This window comes from Anser cygnoides, chromosome 5 (genome assembly GCF_040182565.1).
Source record: "Anser cygnoides isolate HZ-2024a breed goose chromosome 5, Taihu_goose_T2T_genome, whole genome shotgun sequence".
NCBI lineage: Eukaryota > Metazoa > Chordata > Aves > Anseriformes > Anatidae > Anser > Anser cygnoides.
Window position 1 is genome coordinate 41,274,573 of NC_089877.1, and position 14,092 is coordinate 41,288,664.

General features: G+C 36.0%; 1 protein-coding gene across 4 annotated transcripts in view; it reads left to right on the forward strand.

Moving 5' to 3' along the window:
* MIPOL1 (mirror-image polydactyly 1) overlaps positions 1 to 14,092 on the forward strand; it is a 189,190-nt gene that overhangs the window by 11,523 nt on the left and 163,575 nt on the right. For 3 of the 4 annotated variants that reach the window (XM_048059869.2, XM_066998058.1, XM_013185703.3), the window contains exon 2: positions 1,910 to 2,006. The exons of the other annotated variant lie outside the window; for it this stretch is intronic. In XM_048059869.2, the coding sequence (XP_047915826.1) occupies positions 1,945 to 2,006 (62 nt within the window). In that variant the 5' untranslated portion in view covers positions 1,910 to 1,944. The remainder of the gene's footprint in view (positions 1 to 1,909; positions 2,007 to 14,092) is intronic. 4 annotated transcript variants of the gene reach the window in all.

The following is a 14,092-nucleotide window of genomic DNA, read 5'->3' on the forward strand; positions in this document are numbered from 1 at the left end:
GCAGTTGCCCTCAATCAAGTGAAGACCCACATCTGTGTGTGTTCAGCTTTCCTTATGTATCAGCACCTGCTTCTTTTGAGAGCCATTTAGATTTTATGTAGTGCCTGAAGCATTTAGCAGAGGAATACAACAAATGTTTAGTAGCAGATCTTGAAGTCTGAAGGAAGGGAGGATGACAAACATGTAGAACTAGCAGTTGTGGGAAGCTCTGGGAAGATGCAGGGCTTCTCGGGTCTGGATTTATCTCTTTTGATCTGAAAGATCTCAGGTGGTAACTGAAACACAGTAATTCCAAATGATAGTATGGGCAGAAGTAATAGAGTTTTCTCCTAACAGTAAAGGGTACCATGAAGAGCTATTGAAGATCACCTGTAACGTAATGAGATTTCCCTACTACAGTTTTTCTGTTAGCAGGTTACATTCAGTGGGGAACGAGCTTTTAGGCACTGAGCCCTTTAAACAACTCATGCGAAACAAGAAATCATAACATAGAGCAGGGACTTCAAATCATCTGTATTTATCAGGTGTGATACAGCAACTGATTGGAAGGGGCCTGTTGGTCTTCTAAGGTCTGAATGGTTTCCGAATGCAAATGGGGGGAAACGGAACACTTTGACAACTGCAGTCTTGCATGGAAAGCTAATTTGCATGAGGTCATTGAGCTTTTTATAGCTTAAATTTGCATCTTAGCAGTAGGAAAGGCCAAAGTTTTAGTGCTTGGAGTTCAGTGTTCATTCAGAGGCATAAGCTTGCTAGATCTAATGCAAAGCATCTCACAAAATGCTAATTTTTCTGTTTGTAAGCATATACCCAACGTATTTTACTATCTGGCTGATGCTTGGAAACAGATTTCCTGCTGGACTAATTACCCCTAATTGTGGGCTAATTACCACTATTTATGGTACTTTTGTGTAGCAATAAAGGAAACTAGCAGGAGAAACTGGTCTAATACTGACATTTATGAGATAAACAACATAGACTATACTGTTCTTGTGTAGTACAAAATTTTAGTTGATATATGATTCAGGCAGCTAAGAGGGAAATTCAACCAATAGCTAAAATATTTTAAATTGTATGCGTTGGTGACAGCCTTTTCTGAAAGCTGAATGGCTTTGGTGGTGATTTTATTCTTATTTCCCTTTGGAAGTGGATTGTGTGAGCTGGGGAGTTGTGCTTGCTTCCCTATTTAGCTTTGTAAATGTTGTGCTGTTCAAACTGACATTACTACTTATCCAGCAATGATCAGTTTTCCTGTTTCTTTGTATCTAAGGCACAGATTCCAGGTGGGTGTCACAAAACCCCTTTTTCCTTTTTTTCTTGTTTGTAGAATAGAGTTGAATCATTATTTCTAGAAGGAGATGGTGATTCATTCCAGTAATTCATACAGGAATGATTTACAGTCTGATACAGGAAGGACGTTCATATTTGAGCCTAGATCTTACCAAAGTTTTTTATGCTGGTATCTTTTCTTAAATAGCATCAATTGCCTCCCAAAGATTTTTAACTTATTTTACACTGTTTATATGTGTGTCTATTTCTATATATTTAAAGTAATTATGTATTAGGATTTTAAACTGTTTGGTTTTTAGGGTCTGGCCAGCTTAAAATTAGAGCTAGTGTTCTTTATCTCTAGTTATCTGCTGCAATACAGCTTTACTGAAGGATTTCTTTTGATCAATTTTTCATAACTTGAAAAAGCTGTAGGAGAACCCCTGTACCTATTTTCATATAAAATCATAACATGAGAAAAATAGTACAGGAATGTTTTTCTGAATCAATTAAGAATGTACTGCATTGTCTTGATACCAGATAAACAATTTGATACTCATATAGAGAGTTTCATATACATAAATAGGACTTAGATAAACTGCTTTAATCGCTTATTTGCTCATATCTTCTGATTTTATAGTTAACTTGGGAAGCAAGAATAATCATTTTTGTTGTATGCTTTTGTGGACTGGATGTAAATTAATCGCAGAAGTACAGCGTCAGCATGAATTAATTATGTAAGTAAGCCAAATGGCTATTTCATTATTTTATTTAAATGGCAATAGCTTGAGAAGATCTTTTGTCTTAACAGATTAGCCAGAATTCATTTGAAAAAGTCTTAGCATGTTTAAGGTAATGGAAAAAAAATCACTTTCAGTACATCCTAGCAGAGATCCTGTTTAAAACAGATGACAGCCTGTCACGTTCAGTAGCATATCAGTCATCAGATTTATTCTAATTCCTTAAGCTGAACATTTCATTCAAGCCTGTAGATTGTCTTGTCAAGCTACCAAAAGCTTCATAGCTTTCCTGTCAAGCATATAGTTGCACCAGCAGTTCACAAATAAATGCTAAGCTGCAAAAATGTTGTTTATTTTCTTTAACCTTTTATTCAGTTAGCTCTGGTGTTCTTCGTGTTATTTTCTCCACATGTGTTTATCGCAAGGTATTTGAGGTACTACTTCATAAGCATGCCTCATCCTGACCATAGCCACTTCTGACCAAGGGCCACTCGTTTTGCCGTGTGTCGTTTTTGCTCATAGCAGTCTAGACCACCATGATTATGACATTCCTGCTTTAATCACAAAGGCCCAGTGAGCAGCTTCGTTTGCTGTAAACGTGAAGGAATTCCACCGCTAGTGTGCGGGAGGCACAGGGGGAACCAGTCCTGCCTTGTGCAGGGCAACTCTGCTGGTGATCTGCCCTGTATGGAAAATTACAATTTTGTTATCAGCCCGTATAGCTATGTCATTCCCACTTTATCAAAATGTCTTTGGGCTTTTTTCTTAATGCTTTACTGGGCATGTTTGTGCACATGGGACATAGCTGAATTGGGCTTCTTGATTTTCTTTTAGATCTGCTGCCTTTGAGAACAGAAATTTTTCATGTCATGTTTTTTGTTGGTTTCTTTTTTGACCTTCTCTTCTTCTGAGCCTTCTACTTTGCTTAAAAGAAAGCTTCTGTGTAAACTGTAGCACTTGCATACAAAGTACTTGAGCCTGTGCAGTAGTGAGAACTTGGCTTGAGACACAGTTGACTTTCTTTGACATCAACATGCATATGTCTAAGAGCAGTAAAACACTGGGGTGGTTAGTTGAAGTAATGCTAATTAATGCTTGTGCTAAAAAAGCAAACAAAAAAACTAAACTACTAAGTTGGTGCATTTGTATAATTTTTATTTAAGTCCAAAAAATTGCTCAGTGAAGTGAGTTTTCAAGTGTCACTGAGAAGCACATCTGAGTTAGACTAATGACTAATATTAAATTGCTAATGCTATGGCATTGAGTGTAAAGTTGTGACTGCCCTTTTACAGGGAAAAAAACTTCCTTGCTTACCTTTTTCAGCAATAATAAAAATCTAAGCTGAGTGTTAATAATTGTCCAGAACCACCAAATTCAGATTTCTACTCTACTTTCTACTGTTCTTCACTGGAGCTTGTGATTTCTTCTAATATGTGGTTTTTTTTCTGTCATTTGCACACAGTGCTACATTTTCTTCCATAATCAGGTGTTTTTCTTTGTCATAAAATCCTGCTTTTTTATATACAATATTTTGATTTGCTGAATGGCAAATATATTCTTTTAGCTGGCTTATTTCTTGAACAGGTATTCTGGAAGACAGTGTACTTGTCTAAAAATCAGCTGTGGGGTTGAAGCCCTAGATAAAATCAAAGCCTGAGTATAAAAAAAAAAAGTTAAAATGTCAAGATAATGAAAAGTCAGAAAATAAATGATACCTATTACTAATTTTGACTTTTATTCAAACACAGAAATATGTAGCATAGACAAAACCTGATTACAGAGAGATAAATTAGAATTTTACACAAGCATAATTGTTTTTTCGTATTTTACATTTATTTATAAGATGAAGGCTTGGAATTCTCAGTATAAATCACAGTATGGTCCTAATGAATGCCAAGGTCAGTAGATGGAAACCTTTTCACGTGCAAAATGCATTTCTACTGTGGAAAATATCAGTTGAATAAAGTGAAACTGATAAGCACCACCTTTCTTACTATGGATTCTTCAATTGCGTTATAATGTTAGAGATCTGGATATTTTTGGTTTTCAAAGGAGTAAATATGCATTAACTCTCTCACTATCCTCCCATACGTTACCTGTAGCCAAATTAACATCTTATTAATTAATATAAAACTTGCTTAAATTTTTGGCCAAGAATGGAACTGTTGTTGAAATATCACTGAGAAATTAGATTGGCCCTGTAAAAGCAGACTTGTATGTACTGAAGATGTGGTTGATGGGATCCAAATGATGCATAGATGTTAGATCCCACATTTTAAGAATGATGAAAAGTGGTAAGAAATAGACTTCTCAAGGTATCGCCTACTTCACAAAAACGGTTAACTAGACCTGACAGGTTATTTTGTCAAGCTGGATATTTTAAAGAAGTGTTGGCTTTCAAGATGTCTTGATCAGCTGCCCTCGTTATGTAGAAATAGTCATTTGTACATCTGTTACTGGTTATAAGCTCCAGGTTTTATGGGCTCCTGTTGAAGTACCACTGTCCCGAGGTCAGTGATTTGCTGCTTTTCCTTGTGTTAAGTCATATCAGAGGGTTGTGGCAATGGGTAAGTGACTCAGCAGCCCAAGAGTGCTGATCTGATGTTGTTGAACAATTCCTCTAGGTAAGTCTTGGGACTACAAACAGTCTTTTGTGTTCTTCAGAGCTCTAATTTGTGAGGTTTTAACTTGTTCCATTTCGTCAAAGGAAGGGGCTCTGTGAAGGAATCGGAATCTCTGTCTGATCAGGATCTTTGTTGGATAGACTTCAAGGTTTTGTGTGCCATCCGGTTTAATGAGCATGAAACTGTGGTATGGCACAGGTCAGCAGCTTTAATTTGCTGGGCTGATAACCAGGTCTTTGAGGTCTGCTCCTCAGTGTGACTGGGCATTCTTTCTAAATAGCAAAGGTTGATGAAACTGCAGAAGGACTGATAAGGAAATGCAGCTCCCTGTGAGATCAGACTCACTTTATTTTTGATACAATGGGATTTCTTTGTGGATCATAATGAGCCCATTTCTTATGCTAAAACTGTTAAAAGAACACTAGTATACCCAGTTGAGTAGTTTGTTTATGGCACCCTAAAGGTACGAAAGAATAGAACACCCATGAAGGATTCCTTTAATCATAAATGTTATGGATGAGTGTGTAACGGTTGCTTCAAGAGACTCTTTTGTCCTGGGATATACATACAGCCATCCAGTTAAGGGTGCTTAAGTTAGTTTCCTACGCTAGGTAGTGTAAAAGTATGGCAACGTAATCATGGCTGGGAGCAAAATTTAGGTTTTTGCTTTCAGGACTCAGAATTTGATGGTAGCAAAAATAAACATGGTTGTGGAGTGTAACACTTTTTCTCACGCTGTACTGAAGGTGACTACTGTGCAGGTGTACAAGGTAACTCTAATTAAAACAGTTTCCCCTTGAAATGTAATTTTGTTCCTCCTCTTCACTATCCAGTGGTAGACTAATATTTGTCTCCAGAATGTTTTTCCAGGATCTGAAGTGGAATTACAGTATCTGAAGGTTACTAAATATTAGGCAAAATTTATAATTCTCTTCATAGTTTAAAAGTATCTTTCATATTTCAAAAACCCTCCTGGATGTAAAATTCTTTTGGCAAACATTCACTGTCTTGCACTTATGAGAGAAAACTTACTAAAAATAGCATATTCTGTTATCATACTGAGGTTCCCCACTGCTTATATCTGCCCAATAGCTTGTTTCCTGTTTGGTATAATATGCGCTTCCCAAGTTTATCTTAAAAGTTAAAAAACAAAAAACAGTTTATTGAGAACCCATTTAGTATTACATATTACATTTTATTTCCAGTAATGCAGCCATTCAGCTTGTTATAGAGATCAGGGAAATCAAGAATTAACTGTACATCTCTAGTTCTTAAGAATCCCACATGTAGTGAAAATAATGCAGTGACGGATACATATATAGGTACATGTGTGTGTGTTGATGTTGATTTTTTTTAAACTGTAATCCAGTAAAATACAATTATTTGTAAAAGTATTCCTGTTTACTAATACAAGTGAGGAATTTGATATTGTGAGTAAAAGCAGAATTAATTCCAGTTGCTATAGAAATTCTTTCAGGATAATGTTAAATTTCAATTCATAAAAAATAATTTTCTCCAAAATATTTTGAAACAAAACTATAACTTGTTACCAGATTTTAAAATTGTGTTTGGAACAAACAATTGTTATTTACATGGTCTCTGGACTTCTCAGATATCTAGAGATGCAGGTTTTTAGGAAGGTGTTTCTTAATGGTTTTCTGAGAGGATGAGTGGTTTTTTTTATTTTTTTTTTCCAGTCTGTTTTGAAAACACTCTGGGAAACCTTCAAATCTTAAACTGCCTTTTCCTTAAATTTAGCTTTTTTAAAGTGAGCATCTTTATAAATCAAAAGTAACCTTGCCCCTCAGTGAAGTTCAGTGTGATGAATAAATGAAATTCACCGAACTCTTTTCAGGCAGGATGAGCATATTCTAATAAGCTAAGTTATATAAGGCAAAAACTACCAACTAACCACTGTACGTCTTTTTCCAAACCTGTCTACTCAGTACATTCACAATCCAACTGAATAACTGAGTATGGTGAAATACTGCCTTGAGATCAGAAGGAAGCAAAAGAGGACTGTTACTTATTGACATGTTTTCAGAAAGGGAAATAACTGGTTAGATGTTGTGGCTTTAAATTCTTGAAGAAATTAAAAGAATGATGAAGTACTCTATGAATGCAGTGTCAAAGTGACATAACTTTATCAGAAAAATTACGCCTTTTTTATGTTAAAGTTTGAACATGTTAGGATTTGCTTTTGACAACAAGAAGTCATGTTAAGTCTTGCCTTCGACAGCTAGGTGTCATAAAATCACAGCAATCAAGAAAAGTTGCCTTTGTTCATAGTGTTTAAGAAATATTCCAAATGATTTTCTCCCTTCTTTCCTCCCAGTTTGACTGTGAAATAGAAGGCTGTTTAGGATTTTTTCTAATGCTGTATTAGGCACAGAAGACATCCTAGTGCAAATGCCTAACCTTCTTATTAGCTACTCCTTCAACATGAAAGGCAAGATGAAGCTCTGGAGTCTAAAAGTCTTACAGTTTCAGCATGTCCAAGAATATCTTCAGAATTGTTCTATTTGTGTGTGTGTATATAAAATCTCGTGTGTTATCTATGCTTATGTTATCAAGTCTTCTTGCTTTATTTTGTTTTATTTTTTAGTGATGCCCAGCAGTGCAACTTGCAATGCCCAGAACGTCTGACAAACAAGCCTCAAACTGTTAAGCAAGATTATGTGCATGAGAAAGCAGACATCAAAATGAGCTTGGGTTTCAGAAGTGCTGTCTAAGTAAGGATTTTGCCTCCTTTGTCTAGTAAGTGGATTTAGAGCTCTTTTGCTCCGCCCAGGAATAACTTGTGGGGCCAAGATTCAGCTGCTCTCTCAGCTCTCTGAAACCTAACCTAATTTCTTCTTTTCACCTCTGGTGTCAAGTGTTGTGGCAATTAAAACATTAATGTAGCTTGATGAATCAAGGAATAATGAGTGTTAGATATCTGAATTTATGATGAGGTTGCAAGAATGAAGAGAACATCCATCTGTTTCTTTTTATAAAAACTGAAGAGAATAATCTTGCTGAAACTGGCTTGATAATTCTAGGTCTGGAACTTTTCCAGGATTTATTTTTTTTCTTCCATTTGTCTTTGTGGAAAGAATCTGATTTTTTGAAGCTCAGAACCCCTAGTAAAAACTTCTTCTCCAGTTATATAACCTTCAACTTACCTGAACCTCTTTTTAGTTTGTTCTTAGAGAAATTCTTTAAGGCTTCTTCATCGTAAATTGTTTTCATGTTTTTAGCCAAATAACATGCTTTCTAAGGCTTTCAAATGACTTCAAAACACAGTAAAGAAATGTTTTAAACAATGTAAGTCTGTCTGGTTTCTCTATTCTGTTCTTTATGTATTATGATGTTGTATGTAATCGTAAATGATGACAAGATCAAGGAACTCCAGTTCTTCAATGATCTAATTATGCAAGTGCATATTTCCAAAAATGCTTAAATATTTCATTGGTTGAAATAGAAGAACGGAAATGACAGAGCTTTTATTATATTGGGAATCTGACAATTTTGCCTGTTTTTTCAAGTTGTCCTGCATCTCTTTCTAGACCTTTTTCTTTGAGTTTTCCATCGTTTGTAACTTAACTATTTTAGACGGAAGCTTTTATTCACAGTAGACATTTCCTTTCTACTGCGTGAAGATAACTTTTTTGGTCAGTTTCAGCTGAGAAAAAGTTTGAGGTATTTTCCAAAGTAGCTTAGATTAAAGATAAATTATATTGTTTTTCCCAAGGTAAACAAAAATATTGCAGTAGTTTGATTGGGAAGAAAGCATTTGTTAGTGAACTTCATGAGTTTTGCATGGGCCCACATATCAAGTCTTTCAAGGTCCCTCTGGAATGCATCCTTTTCCTCCAGCATGTCAACCATGCCACTCAGCTTGGAGTCATTCACAGTCTTGTTGAGGGTGCAGTCAGTCCCACTGTCCATGTCGCTAACAAAGACGTTAAATGGTACCAGTCCCAATACAGACCCCTGAGGGACACCACTCATCACTGGTCTCCACCTTCTCGCTTACAAGTATTAAACTACTATTTGTAGTAAACGAAGACACTATGTACTGGATCTAGCTGCTAGATTTAAAAAGAAACATAACTTGACGAGAGACAATATATTTATTGAGTTGTAGGCAAAAGTATGTCGATGTTCACACCTGTGCAACATCTTACGATTGTGCAAGCACATTTTAGGGAACAGTTATGATCTTACATAAAGAGGACAGCTTAAAGGACAGCTTTCTCTTCAGATACTCATTTTTAAAAACTGGTGGCTCAGTTAATTCTCTTAAAGAACAAAACTGATCTGGATTTGTTGCTTTATTTCTTTGCTCTATTTAGTTTGTAAAATTTCAGGTGTCATGATTCTTGTCAGCTCAAGTGTATGCTCTTGAATTTGAGTGGGTAGATAATTTGGGGTAGATACAATGCACTGGATGTTTTGTTTTATGACAGCAGACGAGGTTCGTTTGTGCTCTCATGCTGCTCAGAATGTTCTGACATAAGTAGTTGGTGCAGCTGTATTTCTCTGAGAGGCCTGTGGGCCTCATTCACTACCAGGTCTTGAAAGGATGGCACATTTCTGTCAGGCCTCAACATGTTTAGTACTCATGATGGTTCTTGATCAGGCTCCAATATCCACACTATTTTGTAGTCTTTATGCTTTACATTTTTAATACGTTTGTTGTCAGGAAAAAGGGGGCTATTTGAAGGGACTTTGAGAAATGTGAGTTGGCTGGATAAACTGAGACTTCCTTTGCTTCCGTTTGGTTTGTTGCTTCAGTTCCTTCTCTAAGTTCCTGCTCTATCTTCCTTTGTTCCGTGAAGTCAGCTCAACAATTAAATTGGGATGCTTTGGACAGGAGAAAAGTCATTTCTGTTTAATGTTATTACTTGTACTAGTGGTTTATTATTATGCCGCTAAATAACCCCTTCTCATTTTTACACATGCATAATATTCTGTGACTTCATTTTTGCTTTTATGGTAAAATCTAGGCTAGTAACTTATTTATATGGTAAAAGAAATAATTCTTGTGCCTTTCTGCTTTTTCTCTGGTCTGCTGTCCTGCACTGTCAAGCAGAAAGCAATGCAGAATTTAGTGTATTGTAGGAATACTAGTTTTGATGACTTTAATTACAGTCGTTGGCATAATAAAATAGGTAGGAAGGCACCTCTGAATATCACCCAGTTCACACCTCTGCTAGACCAGGCTGTTTCTGAAGTTAGGTCAGCTTGCTATATCCAGATGAGTTTTGCCTATCTTTAGCAACAGGAGATTCTGCAGCCTCTGAGCAACTTGTTTCAGTGTTTGACCTTCCTCACTGTGAAAAAATCCTTTACCTTCCTTGTAAGTCATGTGCTACAGACCTCTCATCGTCTTTCTGGCTCTTCTTGACTTCCTTCAGGATATTTCTGGGAGCCTCATACTGGACACAGCACTTAAAGCATCATCGCAGAAGTGCTAAATAGAAAGGATTTATCTACTGGTGGTGATTTTGTCAGCAGAGTGTAATGGGCAGGTAGCCATCATCACCATGATGACATAGTCCTAATTCTACTAAATATTCTTTATTCCAAATAGGACAGAAGCTGCTTTAAAACATCTATGTCTTTATCTGTGCAGGCTATGGAAATCACAATCTGGTTGTAAACTATTTAGATATGGAGATCTAGTGCCCTGGACAGTAAGACCAGTGATTTATTTACAACAAAGTTGAAGGATGGTTCAATGAATTGACTATTCTGCACTTGACCAAAGCATATCACAGTTTCATGATTAAAGTGAAAAAAATGTTAATGGACATGTCACAGAAGAAAGCTACCTCACAGAACACACACGCAGATGAGAAAAGATGGACGAAAAGTAGATACAGACTTTGACAAGATCCTGTGTGGTTTTCTTTACATTTCAAAGAGATGGCATAGAGGAAGAAGGAAAAGGCATGTATTGTCAAAGGAAAGACAAAACTAAGAAAAAAAGAAAAGAAATGGAAGACAAAGGGCAGCTAAAAACTGGGATGGAAGAGGACAGAGCAGACTGATGATTGCTTAATAACTAAAATACAAAGATTATTTCATTTTTTAATGGAGGAGAGAGAATATAACAGAGGGGAGAAAAGGTATGGGGATATTGGCAATCAGTGATTTAATATGCACATAAAACACTTCCTTGTATGTGTAAAAAGAAAAATGAGCCTTGAAGACACTGACCTAATACCAGAAATTAGTCAGGGAGGAAAAATAAAGAAAGATAGCAGTGCATGTCCTTTATCCAATTAAATTTATTTCAGGAACAGGTACAATCTACTCTAAACCAGTTAAAAACTGCAACAAAAGATGTATTCTGTCTTGCCTTTGTCAAAAGCACAACACAGAATGAGTGCTCTGTGTTTCAGTGTATGTCATCTTTAAAAGCATCAGATGCAAATTATTCATAGAGAATGAGAAGTTTCTGCAGCAGAATAAAAAAATATCTGAGCCCTGGTTCTCCATGTTTTTCTGATGTATACAGGTTGCTCAGAACTTAATGCAGGTGTCTCATCTCTTTTGGGGCCAAGAATCGCTACGGGAGAAAAGCTAGGGATTATTATATTATTCTGCCCTCTGGGAAAATGTTTTTATCAAGCTTCCAGATAATGCACTTAACTTCTATAAGTCAAAATCTGGAAGTTTTTGTGGCAGTGCTGGAGTTTTACATGTGAAGTACTACTCATGCTGCATTCATCCATGTGGAGGGCTAATACACTTGCATAGCTTTTATATTCCCTTTAAAATGAAACAGAATATTTTGCATTAAATATTTCTATTTTAAAGCAAATAAGAGTAATAAAATACAATACAATAACTCCATAATCAAATTTCAAAGTATATTTCATTTCATGACTTTCAAATATCTAAGAGATTGATTTTTATTTCACACCTGACAAATATTTACAGTGACTATTTCAGTTATTCTTTGATTAATATTTTTCTAACTTCCCCAAACTATTTTTAACTTATTTTGAGTTGCATTATGTTTCTGATTTTCCATAAAGTTGTGTATGGTAGTGAGGAAATGCAAATCTTTTGTGGAGGAATGTATCACTGCTTCAAAATTTGGCAGGCACCTGAGATAAAGAAAACAGTCTGTTCCCTTGGGAAATGCACCTAGAAGGTAATTTTGTTTCTTATATAGTATACCCTCCTAAATTAAGTTCTTTTGCTTAGGTTGGCCTGGGGCAAAACATTTCAGGATATTTTAGGAGATCCTGGTGATCTAATTAAGCTTACAAAAATAACACTAACATTGATTCTTTATTTCCCTATCCATGAAGTGTATGATGTTACCTCTCCTTTAGAGCTCCATCCCCACTCTGTCATTGGCAACTGCTGACTGCACCGTTGGGCAGGACAAAGAGTGGCTTGGTGCCATTCCCAAGGGTGCTGGGAGCTAGTGTCTAGTTCTGCCAGAGGCTGAGCAGGTAGAGAAGCCCCCCTTTCTGGCAAATGCTTCCAAGACCTAAGGACTTTTCATTAAGAAGAGGTGAATTCCAGCAACACCAGCAGCCATTTGCTTCTTGTTGCAGCTGTGAAGGTTGTGCATGATTCAGTAGCTCAAGACCTGTAAAGGCGCAAACAAAGAAGAGGGGTTTACAGCCATCAGGGCTTCATACAGGGGGGTTTCAGCAGCCTTTTGGTTTCCAGGGAGAGAAGTCAGGAACTGAGCTCCGGGAACTGAGAAGTTGAACTTCCTCATCTCCTGCCCAAAGAGGGAGTATGCTGGGAGCTACCGCAGACTGGCAGGAATCAAAATGCCTTGGGTCAACATCACTGGTCCGATGGTTGAAAGTTTCTGATGTTGTGTGGGTGCTTGCTTGTGTTTGTGTAATCTATATGCTGCAGAAGCTCCTGATTATTTTTTTTTTGGTTTTTCTCTGAAAGTGAAATACGTCCACAGCTGCAATAAAATCTACCCAGAACTGCAAAAGTGCTGTATGCTTCATACCTTTGTAGATTTATGTTGTTTTTATATACCTCTTGTTTTTATTTAATTCCTTTTAAGTGTTTGTGGTGGTAAGTAATTTGAACCAGTATCGGAATGCCTTCCTCTTAAATAACTCATTATTTTGTTCATTTTTTTCCCCTTCTAAGATCCCCTTCAAAATACAAAGTACCGAAAGGCAAAATATTTTGATGACCATCTTCTCAGTAAGAAGTAGTAATTTTAGCACTAATGTATTTTTAAAAAAATAATAATAATGAAGGCAGTGCCTGTCATAGATGTGAATAATTCAAACATAAACATGGAAACAAGTTGGGAGTTTGCAACTGTGACTGCTTGACTCTTGTTGGACAATATTAAGATTTCCTTTGTTTTGATGTTCTTTAGGAAAAGGCTGGTTTTGCTGAAGTATATCCCAGTTAAATGCTGTTTTTTTCACTGGGCACCCATGCTAAATGAGAATGTTCATGTATTTCATACATATGCTTATGTAATTAAGCATCTAGTATTTTTTTTCTCTCTGGGAAGTACTTCTGCAAATCAGCAGTCCGTATATGAAGAGTTAAGATGATATCATCTGTTGTTTAAGGTAAGGCTAAGGACAGACATTATTACTATTTTATAATAGATTCTTAATCCTTTGTTCTGTGAAGTGTTGATGTTTTCATTAGACTTAAAATATGTTGCATGTTTACAGAAAGCCTGAAATCTCAGTATGTGGACCTATCAATTTTAATTATTTGACTCATTAGAACATCTAATTTTTTTGTTTAAGGTGCGCGAATGTACCATTGAATCTGTTTTTTAATTTTTTTTCACTTTAATGTCTGAATCCAAATTCATAAAGAGTTGGAAAAATGAGATGTCTGAGCTATAGGATTCACAGGGATTTTATATGAAGCCTATTTAATCAGGATAACACTGTTATTAATATTCATAAAGTCAGCTGGAACACAAATGACAGACTATGGAGCCTAAAATTTTTTACTTGTGAATTTATTAAAAGCAGCTTAAAAAATTAATGGAATTTAAGTAAAGTTGACGAAAATGAAAATCTTATGTTAGCAGAAAAAAATCTTTATTAGAACTTTCTCTAAGACCATCTTGCATTGATATCTTTGACAGATTTCATTGGCACTTAAAGAAGAAAGATGCATGAATGGTCATTTAAAAGGATTTAAACACATTGGCACATTAATTTTTACATGAATAATAAGTAGTTTCCAAAAGCAATTAACTTACAGTGTACAAGATTTGAATAGAAAAATAGGACTGTGACATCAAAGGGCAAAGCAAATGTGCTGTACATTTTAAACTTTTAATAATATGACTTCTTAAAGTAATTTATTTCATTTCCACAGTAAGTACAGTCACAGTGACGATATTTGTGTTCAACTTTGGTTTGTTTTGAAATACACAGAGATCAGGAACAAAGACATATCTTGATGCCAAAGTGCTCTTGGTAAAGAACAATTTCATGC